This window comes from Polyodon spathula, chromosome 3, assembly GCF_017654505.1.
Source record: "Polyodon spathula isolate WHYD16114869_AA chromosome 3, ASM1765450v1, whole genome shotgun sequence".
Taxonomy (NCBI): Eukaryota; Metazoa; Chordata; class Actinopteri; order Acipenseriformes; family Polyodontidae; genus Polyodon; species Polyodon spathula.
The window spans coordinates 2,826,239-2,842,306 of NC_054536.1; the positions used below are offsets into that span (position 1 = coordinate 2,826,239).

The following is a 16,068-nucleotide window of genomic DNA, read 5'->3' on the forward strand; positions in this document are numbered from 1 at the left end:
TTAAATAAAAAAAGTCTATTCATTTGCTGGGTCTCTTTTGCCGATTTAGTTAATTGCTCAAGCTCTTTCCTGAGAACAGCAGGATGGTACATTTTGTCAGGTATGTTGTTCTACATCCCCATGTATTCCTAGAGCTATGGAGATACGCCTGGCATTACAGTGAAAGTAAATGATTGCATTAAATTATGTGTTGCCAACGGGAATCTATTATGGGTTATAAAGTAGTGATTTTGCATTTCAGCAGCATAGCGTTTGTTTTGCAATGTTAGTTTCTCCTCCATGGTGTTACCAGAAGAGGAAAGGTAGAAATGCAAGCACTGAATATTTTTTCTTTTCTTTTGAATGATGCAGGGTGAACACATCAAATGACCTTATTTGCATATCTTTCTGAGAGTGCACAGGACTGAAATTATCTGCAGAATGGCACTTCCTAATTTGACAGTCTCAGCGAACCACAGTGTGGGGGAAGAAGACTTCTACAGACCCTTTTCTATTTTCAGTGTTTTAATATTGACGTTGCTTGCCATGCTCGCTATTGCCACCTTTGTATGGAATGTGCTGGTGCTTGTGACGATCTTCAGGGTGAGAACTTTTCACCGTGTGCCCCACAACCTGGTTGCTTCTATGGCTATCTCTGATGTAATGGTTGCAGCACTTGTGATGCCTCTCAGTTTGGTGCATGAACTCAATGGTCGGCACTGGAGACTGGGGAGGGTGCTTTGCCAAGTCTGGATATCATTTGATGTCCTCTGCTGCACAGCAAGCATCTGGAATGTTACAGCCATTGCCTTGGACCGCTACTGGTCAATCACCAGACACTTAGAATACACACTGAAAACCAGGAAAAGAATTTCAAACATCATGATTCTTATAACATGGCTTTTGTCTGCAGTAATCTCCCTTTCCCCATTGTTTGGCTGGGGGGAGACATACTCAGAAGATGAAGAGCAGTGCCAAGTGAGCCAAGAGCCCTCATACACCATCTTTTCAACATGTGGAGCCTTTTATGTTCCCCTGTGTGTCGTCCTGTTTGTGTATTGGAAGATTTATAAAGCTGCCAAATTCAGAATTGGATCCCGTAACAAAAATACTATAACACCCATGGCTGACGTTGTGCAGGTAGGTTGTTATCTATCTATCTATCTATCTATCTATCTATCTATCTATCTATCTATCTATCTATCTATCTATCTATCCATCCATCCCTTAACAATGTGTAACAGTATCTAAACAATGTTGAATCTAAATGCCAATGCTCTTTGTTGACTCCCTTTTTATCTTTACTTGCTATAATAACACATGCAGTCAGGTTTTCAGGTAGCAGTGCTGTAGTTACAATCATTAAAATAGACCCTCCCACATACCTGTCTAAGTCAGTTTAAGTCTGATGTTGACTGGCAGCACAGTGGTGGTCATAAATCAGCCCTGTCTAGCAATGTAGTAGTGCTAAAAGAAACTTGTACAATAATGTGCAAAACTTTGACTAGTCTTCGTATTATTGTTGAAAAGATTTTACCAGTTTTCTTATAATATTACTACATATCTACATTTTTTTTATTTTTTATGAATGAACTGTATGAGTTTTAAATTAGGTTTAACTGTTCATTTAGACGATATATTGAACAAACAATAGCAGTAAGAAGTGAGACTTGGTGGGTTCAATAAAACTACAATATAAGTTGATCCACTTCTACTTAAAGTATTGCTAATCAAGGCTTTAAAATCCATTTGACCAAATTTGTATGCATAGCATTGATTACTGTTAGTCTCTCCATTCTGCAATAGTTCTTACCCTCCAGTCACCAGAAATAATTTGAGCTGACATTTATACTTACACAAAGGGGTAATAAAATTGATCAGTGTATGGTACCTAGCTGAGGATATCTAAAAAGGCTATTTAAGGATATACTTGATTTATTTTTTTAAGTATATTTTCTTATCGGCTTCCAGTCTGTGCATTATCTTTGGTGAATCTGCAATTCATTCAAGTATTCTGTTTCCTAATATGCATTACCTTTGCTTCATAGATCTCTCATTTTCCTGTATGCAAGATGAACACATTATTGTAAGCATGATAGTTATTCATAGTAATTAGTGAACACAAATTGAGCAGCCTGCTTTGTGCGTATTACAAAGCTACACTTCTGCACACTCTTGAAGGAACAAAGGTGAACATTGAAGACAATGAACTAGATTCTTAAAGCTCCAGATTTTCATTTGCACAATCATTGTCTGAAAGCAAAATAACACCAGTTACAAACAAATAAGTAAAACATTCAGACTTCACAAGCCCCCTCAATGAAGTGTCTGAGCTGTGTGTTTCTGGGTTAGTAACTTTATTGGGTGTTTTCTTTTTTCTTTGCTTAATGAAACTGCTAGTGATGATTTTGAAAATCTAGCCTTAAGTCTTAAGGGGAAAGGCGTGTTGTTTTACTGACTGAGCACATAGGTGTTACTCCTGGGTTTTGGAGTTTTTATAAAAGGAAATGACTCTTTTTCATCATATTTTAAAAAAATCTATCTATCTATCTATCTATCTATCTATCTATCTATCTATCTATCTATCTATCTATCTATCTATCTGTATTTCTCATGACAATGTAAACATTACATAAGAGATGATTGTTTGGAATATATTGTCATGAGCTCTTTGTGTTTGGTGTACTGCAGGCGTTGCTCACAAAGTGTTTGTTCAATGCATCCTTCAGGTAAAAGAAGCCTCCCATCACCCACAGAGGGTGTTCACAGTGCGACACGCCACAGTCACTTTCCAGACGGACGGGGATACTTGGAGAGAGCAGAAGGAGAAGAAAGCTGCCTTGATGGTGGGAATCCTCATAGGGGTGTTCGTTCTTTGCTGGATCCCTTTCTTCATCACAGAACTCATTAACCCTCTGTGTTCCTGTGACATCCCTCCTATTTGGAAAAGCATTTTCCTGTGGCTTGGCTACTCCAACTCGTTTTTTAATCCGCTGATCTACACAGCCTTTAACAAAAACTACAACAACGCCTTTAGAAATTTGTTTTCTTGCCAGCGGTGAGCAGCGTGAGATTTTCTGTGTCCCACTGAGAGACTTTGAAAGACTTCCCGCAGTGAAGCAATGTTAATGTGGTATCAGGCACTTGAGAAGGCTCATTCTCCTCTCACATACTGTCATTTGTTAATATAGTAATTGGGGGGGGGCCTTTATTATTTAAACATTAATTATTAAAAACAAAAACAGCTGATGACCACTCAAGCAGTGACTGAGAGATACACTGTAGTAAAAGAACTAATAAATGTGATTCGTGAACAAAAAGTGAGCAACCTACTTTGTAATTGGCAATATCCTTTGCAATTAGCAACCTGCTTTGTAATTGGAAACCTCCTTGCAATTAGAAAACTACTTTGTTTTGTTTTAAGGTTGGACCGATCTTGAAGGAATTCAGTGAACATTGAACACAATGAATTGAAATGGGCAAAATAACTATTTTGTATGTTTTTGATAAAGTACATATGCTGCTTTTTGTGCTGCATATACTTTAGCTCATGGATCTTAGCAATGTGATTATAACACTCCTCCGTCAAACATGAGTACAATTCTGTATCCTTGGACAGTAAAAACACGGTTCAATCTTCATTTACCAATAAGTTAATGCAAAAATTGTACAACAAGCACTGGCCTATATATTCATCCCAGTATAAATGTTTTAATAGGGAATGTGCCCACAGCAGGCCTACATGGTTTTAACATTGATATTGATCCTGTCCCGTCGTTGAGGCGAGAGGAGGTTAAAACCGCTGAAACCACAAATGCATACAAGCCCATTTTGCATTGTGGTTCAGACTCTTGCTTGCGGTGTGCAGGGTCGCTGGTTCACACCCAGCCTCCACCCTGATACATATCCCAGAGCTTTTTTTATTCTTTCATTTTTTTATGTATTTATTTATTTATGTATGTATGTAGTTATTGATGTATTGATTTTGATCATGCATGGTGTTAATATGAACATGGTGTGGATTGTGTAACAGTTATTGATGTATTGATTTTGATCACACATGGTGTGGATTGTGTAACAGTTATTGCATGCTTGTTGAATGAAAAGTTGTGCACCTCTTTTAATTGTTACGAAACGGTAGCAAAATAAAATGCAGTTGTGCTCTTGTGTTGTACTGGGTATGTAATGCTGCGTTACTTTGTTTTAGATGGACTAAGAGTTCTGTGGATTGCTGGGGTTCTTTTTACCATTGTTGTCTTTTGAAATTGTTCAGACTTTCAGGAAGTGTTTAGAATGTAACTCTTTCATGGGGTCAGTGGTTGTTGTTGTGTTTGTATTCTTTTAAAACTATAATTTATTTATGAAAGGCAAGTATTAGAATTACTGAACAGTCTGCCATTGTTTCTGAGCTAGTTAATCGGGAATGTAACCAGGTCTTGACCAATCACAGTCCAATGTTGTTGTTTTTTTTTTTTTTGTGTATTATTGATTATTGCTTTTATGGTACATAAGAACTATTTTTATAGATATGTATATTAAAAAAAGTTTTTTTATAGCTTTGTCCTGAGAAATGTACAGCCCATATTGCTGAACTATTTTGCTTTATATCCAGTGTATATGTTTGTAACACAGTACTGTATATACAGTGTTAAAACGATGTCTGCTACTGTAATGAGCTGATTTTGTACTTATCTTAAAGGAGTGCTACCCAAAGCTTTGTGTTACCTCCTCTTAGCACCAGCAACATTATCACATGTGCAAGAAACAAACTAAAAGATGTTCCTTACAATAAAGGGGAACAAGCCTTACTGAGCTTTGCCCCTTTTGTATGAATAGATAAAGGTTACAATGTGTCATCACTTTAAAACAACCTTTCTAATAATCTACCTTAGTAATGGTATGACTTCTATACTGCATTTGCTTTCTAAGAATTTCACTTCATATCAATCACTCAATCTTTATTTTATATAGCGCCTTTCATAGTGGACCACAATCACAAAGCACTTTACAAGATGCAGTAACAAGAAAACCATACTTTAAATACAGAGAAATTCATAACGCATGATATACAGTAGAAAAAAAGCATAATACATTAAATACAGTGGGAAGTGCATAATACATGATAGTAGCAGCAACACAGTAGCTAATAGCATATATCAGACTTAAAGAGCATGGAAAACAAGAGAGAACAGGTGAGTCTTGAAAGTTGATTTAAAGCGAGCGATGGCAGGAGCATCACACAACAAAGCTGGGAGAGAGTTCCAAAGTCGGAGCCATGAAGCTAAACAAGCGTTCTCCAAGTGTGCTGCACTTTTGCTAGGGGATAACAAGCAGGCCAAAGTCGGAGGACCTCAGCTTGCAGGCAGGGACACAGCGGGTCAGCAGGTTGAGTAGGTACTTGGGACTTGTGTGATGAAGGGCATTGTAGGTGAGCAGGAGAGTTTTGAAAATAATCCTCAACTTTATAGGTAGCCAGTGCAGCAGGGCAAGACGGGTGAAGTGATCACGTTTTTTACATCTGGTAAGGATCCTGGCAGCAGCATCCTGGACTAGCTGCAGTCGATTTATGGTGCTTGCTGGTAGACCACCATATAGAGAGTTGCAGTAGTCGAGTCGAGAGGAGACATGGTAAAGTATCTCCACATCTAGGTGGGAAAGGTAGGGACGGATGAATGAATAATAAATGGTATGGATTATTATCTGTAGCCACAATTCACAAAATCTAAATGAATTCTACATATTTTGTTTCAAAATTTTCTTCATAATCTTCAAAAGCAGATTTCAGAACCAAAAAACAAGAACAACAATGTAAATATAAACTGTTGAACTTAGTAGTGGTGTGGTATTTATCGACAACGCCAGCGTGAACTGATAAGAAGCTAATTTTCCTGAGTAGATTTCAAGATAGAAATATGTATTACCAAATGAAAGAAGCAATAGTCTACCTTGTTAAAAGCAGTTAAATTCCCAGATGTCGTTGCAACTCTAAACATTTTCTTTCACTTTTCCAGTTGTGAATGTTGCCTTTTCTATGACTTGTGCTTTCAATAGCTCTGCAAAGGGTATTTTCCTTCAATTGATCTAATGAATAGACTGGAATTCTGTGTGTGCAAGGAAAAGCAGGTCATTTTTATTCACTAATCGCTGTGACTAAGAAATCTCTTAAAAAAGCAAATACCCTTCTGTCATAATGTGGCCCTTCTTCAGACTGGAAAATACGATATAATTGAATGGTAATACTGGGTAAGACATACGATTATTCGAGTGCTAGTTTCATGTATTTGAAGATACTGTAGTTCTTCTCTTGCCAGATGTCTTTACTGATTCCTCTATCTTAGTTGGAAGGGATGTTGGCAACAATATTACATCTTTACTGATATACACTACCTTCAATATGCTGGACTGTGTGTCCCACTGCTATCCAGTACTGAGGGGAGTGTATATGTTTTGGTGTTATGGTTTATTATATATCTAAATAAGATCTTTTTAAAGAAAAATACTTCTTGTTGTTTGTATTCCTTTATCATAGTTTCCAAAGCAGCAGTGAGCATGTTGAGTTTAAATAGGACAAATTCTATCTATTGGTGTTCGAGGGTTATCTGCAATTTGCTTAGCTTGTTATTTATTTTGTTCTGCATAGAACACAATTATTTCAAAGGGTATACATAATTATTTCAAAGGGTATACGTAATTATTTCAGAGGCTGTAGATTCTGTCTTGAGAAACCTTCTGATAAGGGACAGTGAGGCGTGTATAACATTGCAATACTCACTTGCAAAATGAATAAGCACTTTACTGTGTACAATGTGACAATACAATAGGATTCATGTTTTCTTAACTTGCATTCTTCTGATTTGCTTTGTTTTTGTACCAGTATGTGGGGTCGTGCTAGGAAGGAAATTAAAAGAGAAAACCAAAACTGTGGTATTTTCTGGTATACTACCCGCACCTTGCAAAGGACCATATGGACAGCTGGAAATAATTAATCAAAATGAATGGCTGAAGACGTGGTGCACACGGGAAGGGTTCACCTATCTTGATCATTGGACCACATTCTACAACGAGGACTATCTGTATAGACGGGATGGACTGCATTTAAATAACAAGGGAACTAGTCTACTCGGAGAAAAGATCCTCGAGCAGGTTCAGAAGCATTTAAACTAGAAAGGAAGGGGGGAGAAATCAACAAAAAAACAGAAGGGAGACCGCATCAAAACAAGTACAACTCAGGTAAGACAACCATTAAATGTATTTATCTAAATGCTAGAAGTATCAGAAACAAAATTCTAGAACTTGAAGCTACTGCACTAACAGGTAACTATGATGTGATAGGTGTTACAGAAACGTGGTTATCTGAGAGTGATGGGGACGAATATAATATTTGTGGGTATACACTGTATAGGAAAGACAGGCAGGACAGAAGAGGAGGAGGGGTAGCGCTATACATAAGAAACAGTCTTGAAGCCCAGGTGTTAAACCTGGACAAAGAAAATAAAACCGAATCAATATGGGTCAGAATAACAGACAAAAATTCAAAAGGCATAATAATAGGAGCATGCTATAGACCGCCAGATTCAGACGGTGAGCAAAATAATCTGTTATACAATGACATTAGAAATGTGTGTAGCAAAGGAGAAGCCATACTAATGGGGGATTTCAACTTCCCCCAAATAAAATGGGAAAACCCGGTGGGTAGCGCGAAGGATGAAATAGAAATGGTGGAAATGACAAATGACTGCTTCCTAACACAATTTGTGAAGGCACCCACTAGAGGGGAGGCATGCCTTGATTTAGTCTTTTCAAATAACGAAGATAGAATAACTAAAACAGAGGTCAGAGAACCACTGGCAAACTCAGACCACAACATGGTCTCATTTGAAGTGTTTTTTAAATCCCCAAAAGTAAAGACTAAAGCTAAGGTTTACAATTTTAGAAAAGCAAACTATGAAGGTATGAAACAGAGACTAACAGAAGTAGATTGGAGTAAAATAGAGAAAACACCCACAGAAGAAGGATGGTTGTTCTTCAAAAATGTAGTACTAGAGGCGCAAAACAATTACATCCCTAAAGTAGACAAATCTAAATGTAAAACTAAATTGCCAAAATGGTTTAATAGATCAATTAAAAAAAATATTCAGCAAAAAAAGGCACTTTACAGAGCATTAAAAAAGGACCAAAAAGAAAGTACACAGAAAGAGTACACGGAACTGCAAAGGCAAGTCAAAAAGGAAGTTATAAAGGCCAAGAGAGAGATAGAAATGAACATTGCTAAGGGAGCTAAAACCAATTCCAAAATGTTTTTCCAATATTACAACAGCAAGAGAACATTCAAAGAGGAGATTAAATGTTTAAGAAATACAAATGGCAAAATCATAGAGGAAGAAAAAAAAAAAATAGCAAATATGTTAAATGATTACTTTTCACAAGTTTTTACAAAGGAAGATACTGACAACATGCCCCACATGTCATCCAGTTCCTATCCAGTTTTAAATAACTTTAGCATAACTGAGGCAGAAGTGTTAAAGGGACTAGGAGCGCTTAAAATAAACAAATCCCCTGGGCCGGATGAGATCCTTCCAGAGGTACTCAAAGAAATGAAAGAAGTAATTTACAAACCGCTAACCAAGATCATGCAGCAGTCTCTTGACACAGGGGTGGTACCGACAGACTGGAAAATTGCAAACGTAATACCGATCCACAAAAAGGGAAACAAAACTGAACCAGGTAACTACAGACCAGTAAGCCTGACTTCTATTATATGCAAACTTATGGAAACTATAATAAGATCCAAAATGGAAAATTACCTATATGGTAACAGGGTACTGGGAGACAGTCAACATGGTTTTAGGAAAGGGAGATCGTGCCTAACTAACTTGCTTGATTTTTTTTGAGGATGCAACATCGATAATGGATAATTGCAAAGCATATGACATGGTTTATTTAGATTTCCAGAAAGCTTTTGACAAAGTCCCGCACAAAAGATTAATTCTCAAACTGAACGCAGTTGGGATTCAAGGAAACACATGTACATGGATTAGGGAGTGGTTAACATGTAGAAAACAGAAAGTACTGATTAGAGGAAAAACCTCAGAATGGAGTGTGGTAACCAGCGGTGTACCACAGGGATCAGTATTAGGTCCTCTGCTATTCCTAATCTACATTAATGATTTAGATTCTGGTATAGTAAGCAAACTTGTTAAATTTGCAGACGACACAAAAGTAGGAGGAGTGGCAAACACTGTTGCAGCAGCAAAGGTCATTCAAAATGATCTAGACAAGATTCAGAACTGGGCAGACACATGGCAAATGACATTTAATAGAGAAAAGTGTAAGGTACTGCACGCAGGAAATAAAAATGTACATTATAAATATCATATGGGAGATATTGAAATTGGAGAAGGAATCTATGAAAAAGACCTAGGAGTTTTTGTTGACTCAGAAATGTCTTCATCTAGACAATGTGGGGAAGCTATAAAAAAGGCTAACAAGATGCTCGGATACATTGTGAAAAGTGTTGAATTTAAATCAAGGGAAGTAATGTTAAAACTGTACAATGCACTAGTAAGACCTCATCTTGAATATTGTGTTCAGTTCTGGTCACCTCGCTATAAAAAAGATATTGCTGCTGTAGAAAGAGTGCAAAGAAGAGCGACCAGAATTATCCCGGGCTTAAAAGGCATGTCATATGCAGACAGGCAAAAAAAATTGAATCTGTTCAGTCTTGAACAAAGAAGACTACGTGGCGACCTAATTCAAGCATTCAAAATTCTAAAAGGTATTGACAGTGTCGACCCAAGGGACTTTTTCAGCCTGAAAAAAGAAACAAGGACCAGGGGTCACAAATGGAGTTTAGAAAAAGGGGCATTCAGAACAGAAAATAGGAGACACTTTTTTACACAGAGAATTGTGAGGGTCTGGAATCAACTCCCCAGTAATGTTATTGAAGCTGACACCCTGGGATCCTTCAAGAAGCTGCTTGATGAGATTTTGGGATCAATAAGCTACTAACAACCAAACGAGCAAGATGGGCCGAATGGCCTCCTCTCGTTTGTAAACTTTCTTATGTTCTTATGTTCTTATGTACTGTACTTGTTATTTCAAAGAACAGTCCATTTAGAATGTATAGGGGGACTAAGGGTTATTTTAGAGAATAGTCCATTTAAAATGTATAGGGGGGACTAAGGGTTATTTTAGAGAATAGTCCATTTAAAATGTATATGGGGGACTAAGGGTTATTTTTAAAAAATATAAAGACACCACATAAGTAGTGAAAACCCTTATATTGCATTTATGAACCATACTACTCACAACAAACCATACTTCAAATTTCTTTCTATGTCTATGTTTTACACTAACCTGTGTATAATAATATTATTATTTAAAGACATTGTAATGTTGTTTCAGTTTGTTTTTTTCTTTTCTGTTATTGCCAGTGTGACATTGCAATTGGTGCTCTTATGTATTCCATTGCTTCTGGGTTTATACTTTGAATAGCAGTCAGTTCCTAAAGGTCACAGTGCATTCTCCTACACTGAAAAATAACCAGCCTTTGAAATGCTACATTTCTCTTCAGCTTTCCATGCAACACCAGTAGGATTTGCTCACAGTTCCAATTTGTAGTGGAAGACTGTGTTTGTTCATTTTAGATATTTATTAGACTGATAAGAGGAACAGGTATACTGTTATGTTGAGCGGGTGCACTTTCAAAGATTTTTTACTAGTAAGACTTGTCATAAATAACAAAGCTAGCAATTATGAATGACGTCCTTATTAAACACACACAATTCTACTTTTCAGAAGGACAAGCAAAAGCAGTGCACCAGAGAGCAATACAGGTGTGTGCAGCCCTAAGACCAATATGTTTACAGCAACAAATGCAGCTGATCCTGTGGCACAAAACTGTCAACCCCTGAAATAGTTATGCAAAATACAAGTCAAGTTGGTTCAGGGGCTTCTGTGAATACCACGTGTGTGTGTGTGTGTGTGTGTGTGTGTGTGTGTGTGTATACAGTGGCTTGCGAAAGTATTGACCCCCCTTGGCATTTTTCCTATGTTGTTGCCTTACAAGCTGAAATTAAAATTGATTTTTTGGGGGTTTGTATCATTTGATTTACACAACATGCCTACCACTTTGAAGCTGCTAAATATTTTTTATTGTGAAAAAACAAGAAATAAGACAAAAAGACAGAAAACTTGAGCATGCATAAGTATTCACCCCCCCAAAGCCAATACTTTGTAGAGCCACCTTTTGCAGCAATTACAGCTGCAAGTCTCTTGGGGTATGTATCTATAAGCTTGGCACATCTAGCCACTGGGATTTTTGCCCATTCTTCAAGGCAAAACTGCTCCAGCTCCTTCAAGTTGGATGGGTTCCGCTGGTGTACAGCAATCTTTAAGTCATAGCACAGATTTTCAATTGGATTGAGGTCTGGGCTTTGACTAGGCCATTCCAAGACATTTAAATGTTTCCCCTTAAACCACTTGAGTGTTGCTTTAGCAGAATGCTTAGGGTCATTGTCCTGCTGGAAGGTGAACCTCTGTCCCAGTCTCAAATCTCTGGAAGACTGAAACAGGTTTCCCTCAAGAATTTCCCTGTATTTAGCGCCATCCATCATTCCTTCAATTCTGACCAGTTTCCCAGTCCCTGCCAATGAAAAACATCCCCACAGCATGATGCTGCCACCACCATGCTTCACTGTGGGGATGGTGTTCTCGGGGTGAGAGATGTTGGGTTTGTGACAGACATAGCGTTTTCCTTGATGGCCATAAAGCTCAATTTTAGTCTCATCTGACCAGAGTACCTTCTTCCATATGTTTGGGGAGTCTCCCACATGCCTTTTGGCGAACACCAAACGTGTTTGCTTATTTTTTTCTTTAAGCAATGGCTTTTTTCTGGCCACTCTTCCGTAAAGCCCAGCTCTGTGGAGTGTACGGCTTAAAGTGGTCCTATGGACAGATACTCCAATCTCCTCTGTGGAGCTTTGCAGCTCCTTCAGGGTTATCTTTGGTCTCTTTGTTGCCTCTCTGATTAATGCCCTCCTTGCCTGGTCCGTGAGTTTTGGTCGGCGGCCCACTCTTGCCAGGTTTGTTGTGGTGCCATATTCTTTCCATTTTTTAATAATGGCTTTAATGGTGCTCCGTGGGATGTTCAAAGTTTCTGATATTTTTTTATAACCCAACCCTGATCTGTACTTCTCCACAACTTTGTCCCTGACCTGTTTGGAGAGCTCCTTGGTGTTCATGGTGCTGCTTGCTTGGTGGTGCCCCTTGCTTAGTGGTGCTGCAGACTCTGGGGCCTTTCAGAACAGGTGTATATATACTATCTGTGACAGATCATGTGACACTTAGATTGCACACAGATGGACTTTATTTAACTAATTATGTGACTTCTGAAGGTAATTGGTTGCACCAGATCTTATTTAGAGGCTTAATAGCAAAGGGGGTGAATACATATGCACGCACCACTTTTCCGTTATTTATTTTTTATCATTTTTTGAAACAAGTTATTTTTTTCATTTCACTTCAGCAGTTTGGACTATTTTGTGTATGTCCATTACATAAAAATCCATTTTAGTTCCAGGTTGTAAGGCAACAAAATAGAAAAAATGTCAAGGGGGGGTCAATACTTTCGCAAGCCACTGTATATATATATATATATATATATATATATATATATATATATATATATATATATATATATATATATACACACCACACACACACACACACACACACACACAACACATACACATGGATGTGTTATGTATATATATGTATGTGTGTGTGTATATATACTTTGACTTTGACCCCATGGCTGGAAATGAGCACTGCACTCTACCTGGTGATAAAACAATAAGGATGATGCCTTCTCAGTTATGCAATAACTTCAGGTCCTGGAAGAACCTACACACAAAACAGATTGGTTCAACTCCATGGGTAGCCCCCATAGTTGTGGATCCAAGTAAAAAACAGAAAGAAGCTAGGCATGCAGCTAGGAATCTACATTGGCATAAGGTTTCCGAACACAAAGATGAGTGAGAAGTACAGGTGATTCAGAAAGGGACATTAGTCTTCCGTGCTTCAGCTATTGCTAATCTTTGTGTGCTTACAGATTCCCTGTGGAGATCGGAAAATAATAGGATTGAAGTGTACTGTATCAGGTATTGCAGCTGTGAAAGCACTTTCAGAAAGAAAATTGCCATTTGAAAACCAAACGAACTCTGTGCAACACATAATGCATTATACACTAAAATGGTTGAACAATAATACAGAATCCCATGACGCATTTTTTAAATAACGTAATTAAATATGAATTTCAATTTTACAGTTGAGAACCTCTTCGATGGAGCTATGGGGATTCATTCTATATTGATAATAATAATAATAATAAAAAAAACTATCTTTGACCAAGTGTACAATATGGGCTTTTATGTGTGCAATGTGCTGGCTTTCAGCAAGTGACTTACCTCATACTGGACTGTACCTAGTGGGAAGACACCTACAATATACTTTAAGCTCTTTGAAAATGGTTTTGAGATATCTTGAAACACAGTACTATAATGTAGGATGCCATTAAATGTAATGTTCAATATATCTGGCTGTTATTTAGGTTTTGCTGTCATACAGAGAGATCTTGAGTCCTTCTTAGCTGACCTGGCAGAGAAGGCAATCAATCCAGTGAGAAGCAATGTCTTTCATTATGTGTAGTAACCATAGAAACCATTCCTGTATCTCTTCCAGGCATTTAGAGTGAGGCTCTATGATGTGCATTCCAATCCCATCACCTGACTATCTCATATAAACGCACCAGTATCTCTGCTCCCAGGCTCCTCCTCTTGGGTTGTATGGTAAGGGGGTTTCTCCTATTATCAACGTTCAAGTGCCTGCATATCTCTATAACTGCTCTATACAAATCTGAGGAAGGGTAACTGTTAATAACTTTTACTGCAGAGATAACTGCCCATCATGCCATTCCCTTCAATCTGCTAATATATGTAATTGCAACTGATTAGTTGGAATACAGTGTAGATTGGAAGGTTGTATTGATAAAATAAATCTCTACATTTTAGACTTTTTCAAAATTGCCTTTATTATTATTATTATTATTATTATTATTATTATTATTATTATTATTATTATTATTATTATTATATTCCATTGCATTTTGCAGCAGCTAGATTTTTATTTTTAATATAATATGTTGGATGTAGCTCCTTCTATTATTTAAGGCAGTATATAATACAAACTTGTAATTGTTACCCAGGTGTATCTGAACTGCATTTTGTAGTTCAATAGGCTTTTACTATTGTAGAGTTTAAATAAAAGAGCCGCCAAGGCCCTTTAAACTTTTCTCTACTTGATGTCAGATTTACACGGATCAACAATATTTGATGAACTCATGGCTTGTAATGGCGTAGCATGGCTATTCATGTTGGCAACATTTTAGCTGTTCAGAAACGTTACAGATTAAGGTTAGTATATTGGATTTAGTCATATGAACTAATTCTGGTGACTTTACGTTCTGTGAAAAGTGTGACATGTCTGTTTTCCTAACCACTATTTCAATCCCCTGTTATTACCTTCAAATGAAAACAAATTAGCAGGAGAAACGAATCTGACACTGGGGGGGAGGCATGCCTTACCTGGCTCCTTGATCTGGCGTGGCACCTGCAGCGATTATATTACACAATGAAACAATGAAGCTCACTTCTGATTCTCCTTAGACACTCAAAAATTTCTTTTTTAAACTTGGGTTTCATGATTTTTTTTTTTCTGTTTGTTTTTTTTAAATGTCAGTATTTTTTAAATGAAAAAACAGGATAGATCTAACATCCTACAATAGAATGTGCTCTGCTACATATCATTTTGTTCAGGAAAACTGTTTTGATTTTAGTAGCACTGAAAGACAAGCACAAGCTAACTGTCCTGACCACTCTGTCAGCAATGACACTCACCTGCAACATTACCCACAAGCTAACTTTTCATACCACTCTCTCAGCAATAAAAGTTAAAATTAACATTAATGTTGGATCTGTGTAAAAGAGTGAGAAGGGAAATACAGATGTGATCAATGAGTGAGAATAATAGCTGACATGGAGAAAAGAAATCCCTGTGTGAGAAATCAATGTTTGTAGCTAGTCACATGCTAGAATAAGAGACCATAGAGGCTATTAGAAATAGTATGAAACTGTTTTTTTGCTGCAGAGCAACAGGAACAATAGCCCAAGGTATTATCCATATAGGGCATTAGGGCATAAAACTGTTTACACTGAACCAAACACAAGACAACATCCTCCATTCTAGCTCTGGAAGAATGACCCCTCGGTTCAGGTCATCGTGCACCTGTTCTGTAACCACTTAAAACTAGTTGACTAATATATTGAATAACTGCATTCCCTACAGCAACATACAGTACACTTGTTTCTGAATAAATCTAAAGGGAAATGTTTTGGATTATATTGATACGTACACCACCCCCACCCTCCCCACCCCAAACAATATTTAGTGGACTAATTTGTCTTGCTTTAAATAGTCAGTAATACATTATACTATTGGCAGCATAATAAGGAACCTTAACCCTGATGTCAATGGCTATACATACAATGAATGCAGACTAAAGTAAGATATGAGAAATATAGCAGGACCAAATGCCTCACTCAAGAAAAGCTCGAAACACAATTGGAGATTAACTTCAGAAGCATCTCCCAATAATGATGTGAAGGGGCTGGCAAGTTTTAAAAAATCAAGAGAGATTACGCTCTTTATTTTGGACTGGCCACAAAAGGAACAATATAGTACACACTCAAACTTTTTTAAAAGTACACAGTACACTTTGACATTTTAATCCCCTTTGGCCGGAAGAAAACTCCCCAATCAAAACATTAAAAAAAAAACTACATTTAAATATTTGGGGCGCTTAAACACCATAACCACCAACAAACAGGTCTAGGTGTCATGTAAACACACGTTTTTGAATTATTAACCAACCTTTTGTTGGGGTTGGATTAAATGACACACGGATGTTTTCACTGGCGCCTGGCGATTTTTGTTGTTTTTGCTAAGTTGATAAATCACAACGCCTTAAAAATG

General features: G+C 37.4%; 1 protein-coding gene across 1 annotated transcript; it reads left to right on the forward strand.

The window, feature by feature from the left end:
- Positions 1-378: 378 nt before the first annotated feature.
- On the forward strand, positions 379-3,041 carry LOC121308071 (5-hydroxytryptamine receptor 5A-like). The gene is made up of 2 exons (XM_041240372.1): positions 379-1,119; positions 2,709-3,041. The coding sequence occupies exons 1-2, from the start codon at positions 421-423 to the stop codon at positions 3,039-3,041; spliced, it is 1,032 nt and encodes a 343-aa protein (XP_041096306.1). The 5' UTR covers positions 379-420.
- The last annotated feature ends 13,027 nt before the right edge of the window (positions 3,042-16,068 follow it).

Coding starts and splice junctions, on each gene's coding strand:
- LOC121308071 (XM_041240372.1), top strand. CDS start 421: ATGGCACTTCCTAATTTGACAGTCTCAGCGAACCACAGTGTGGGGGAA. Junction 1,120..2,708: donor CCATGGCTGACGTTGTGCAG/GTAGGTTGTTAT, acceptor TGCATCCTTCAG/GTAAAAGAAGCCTCCCATCA.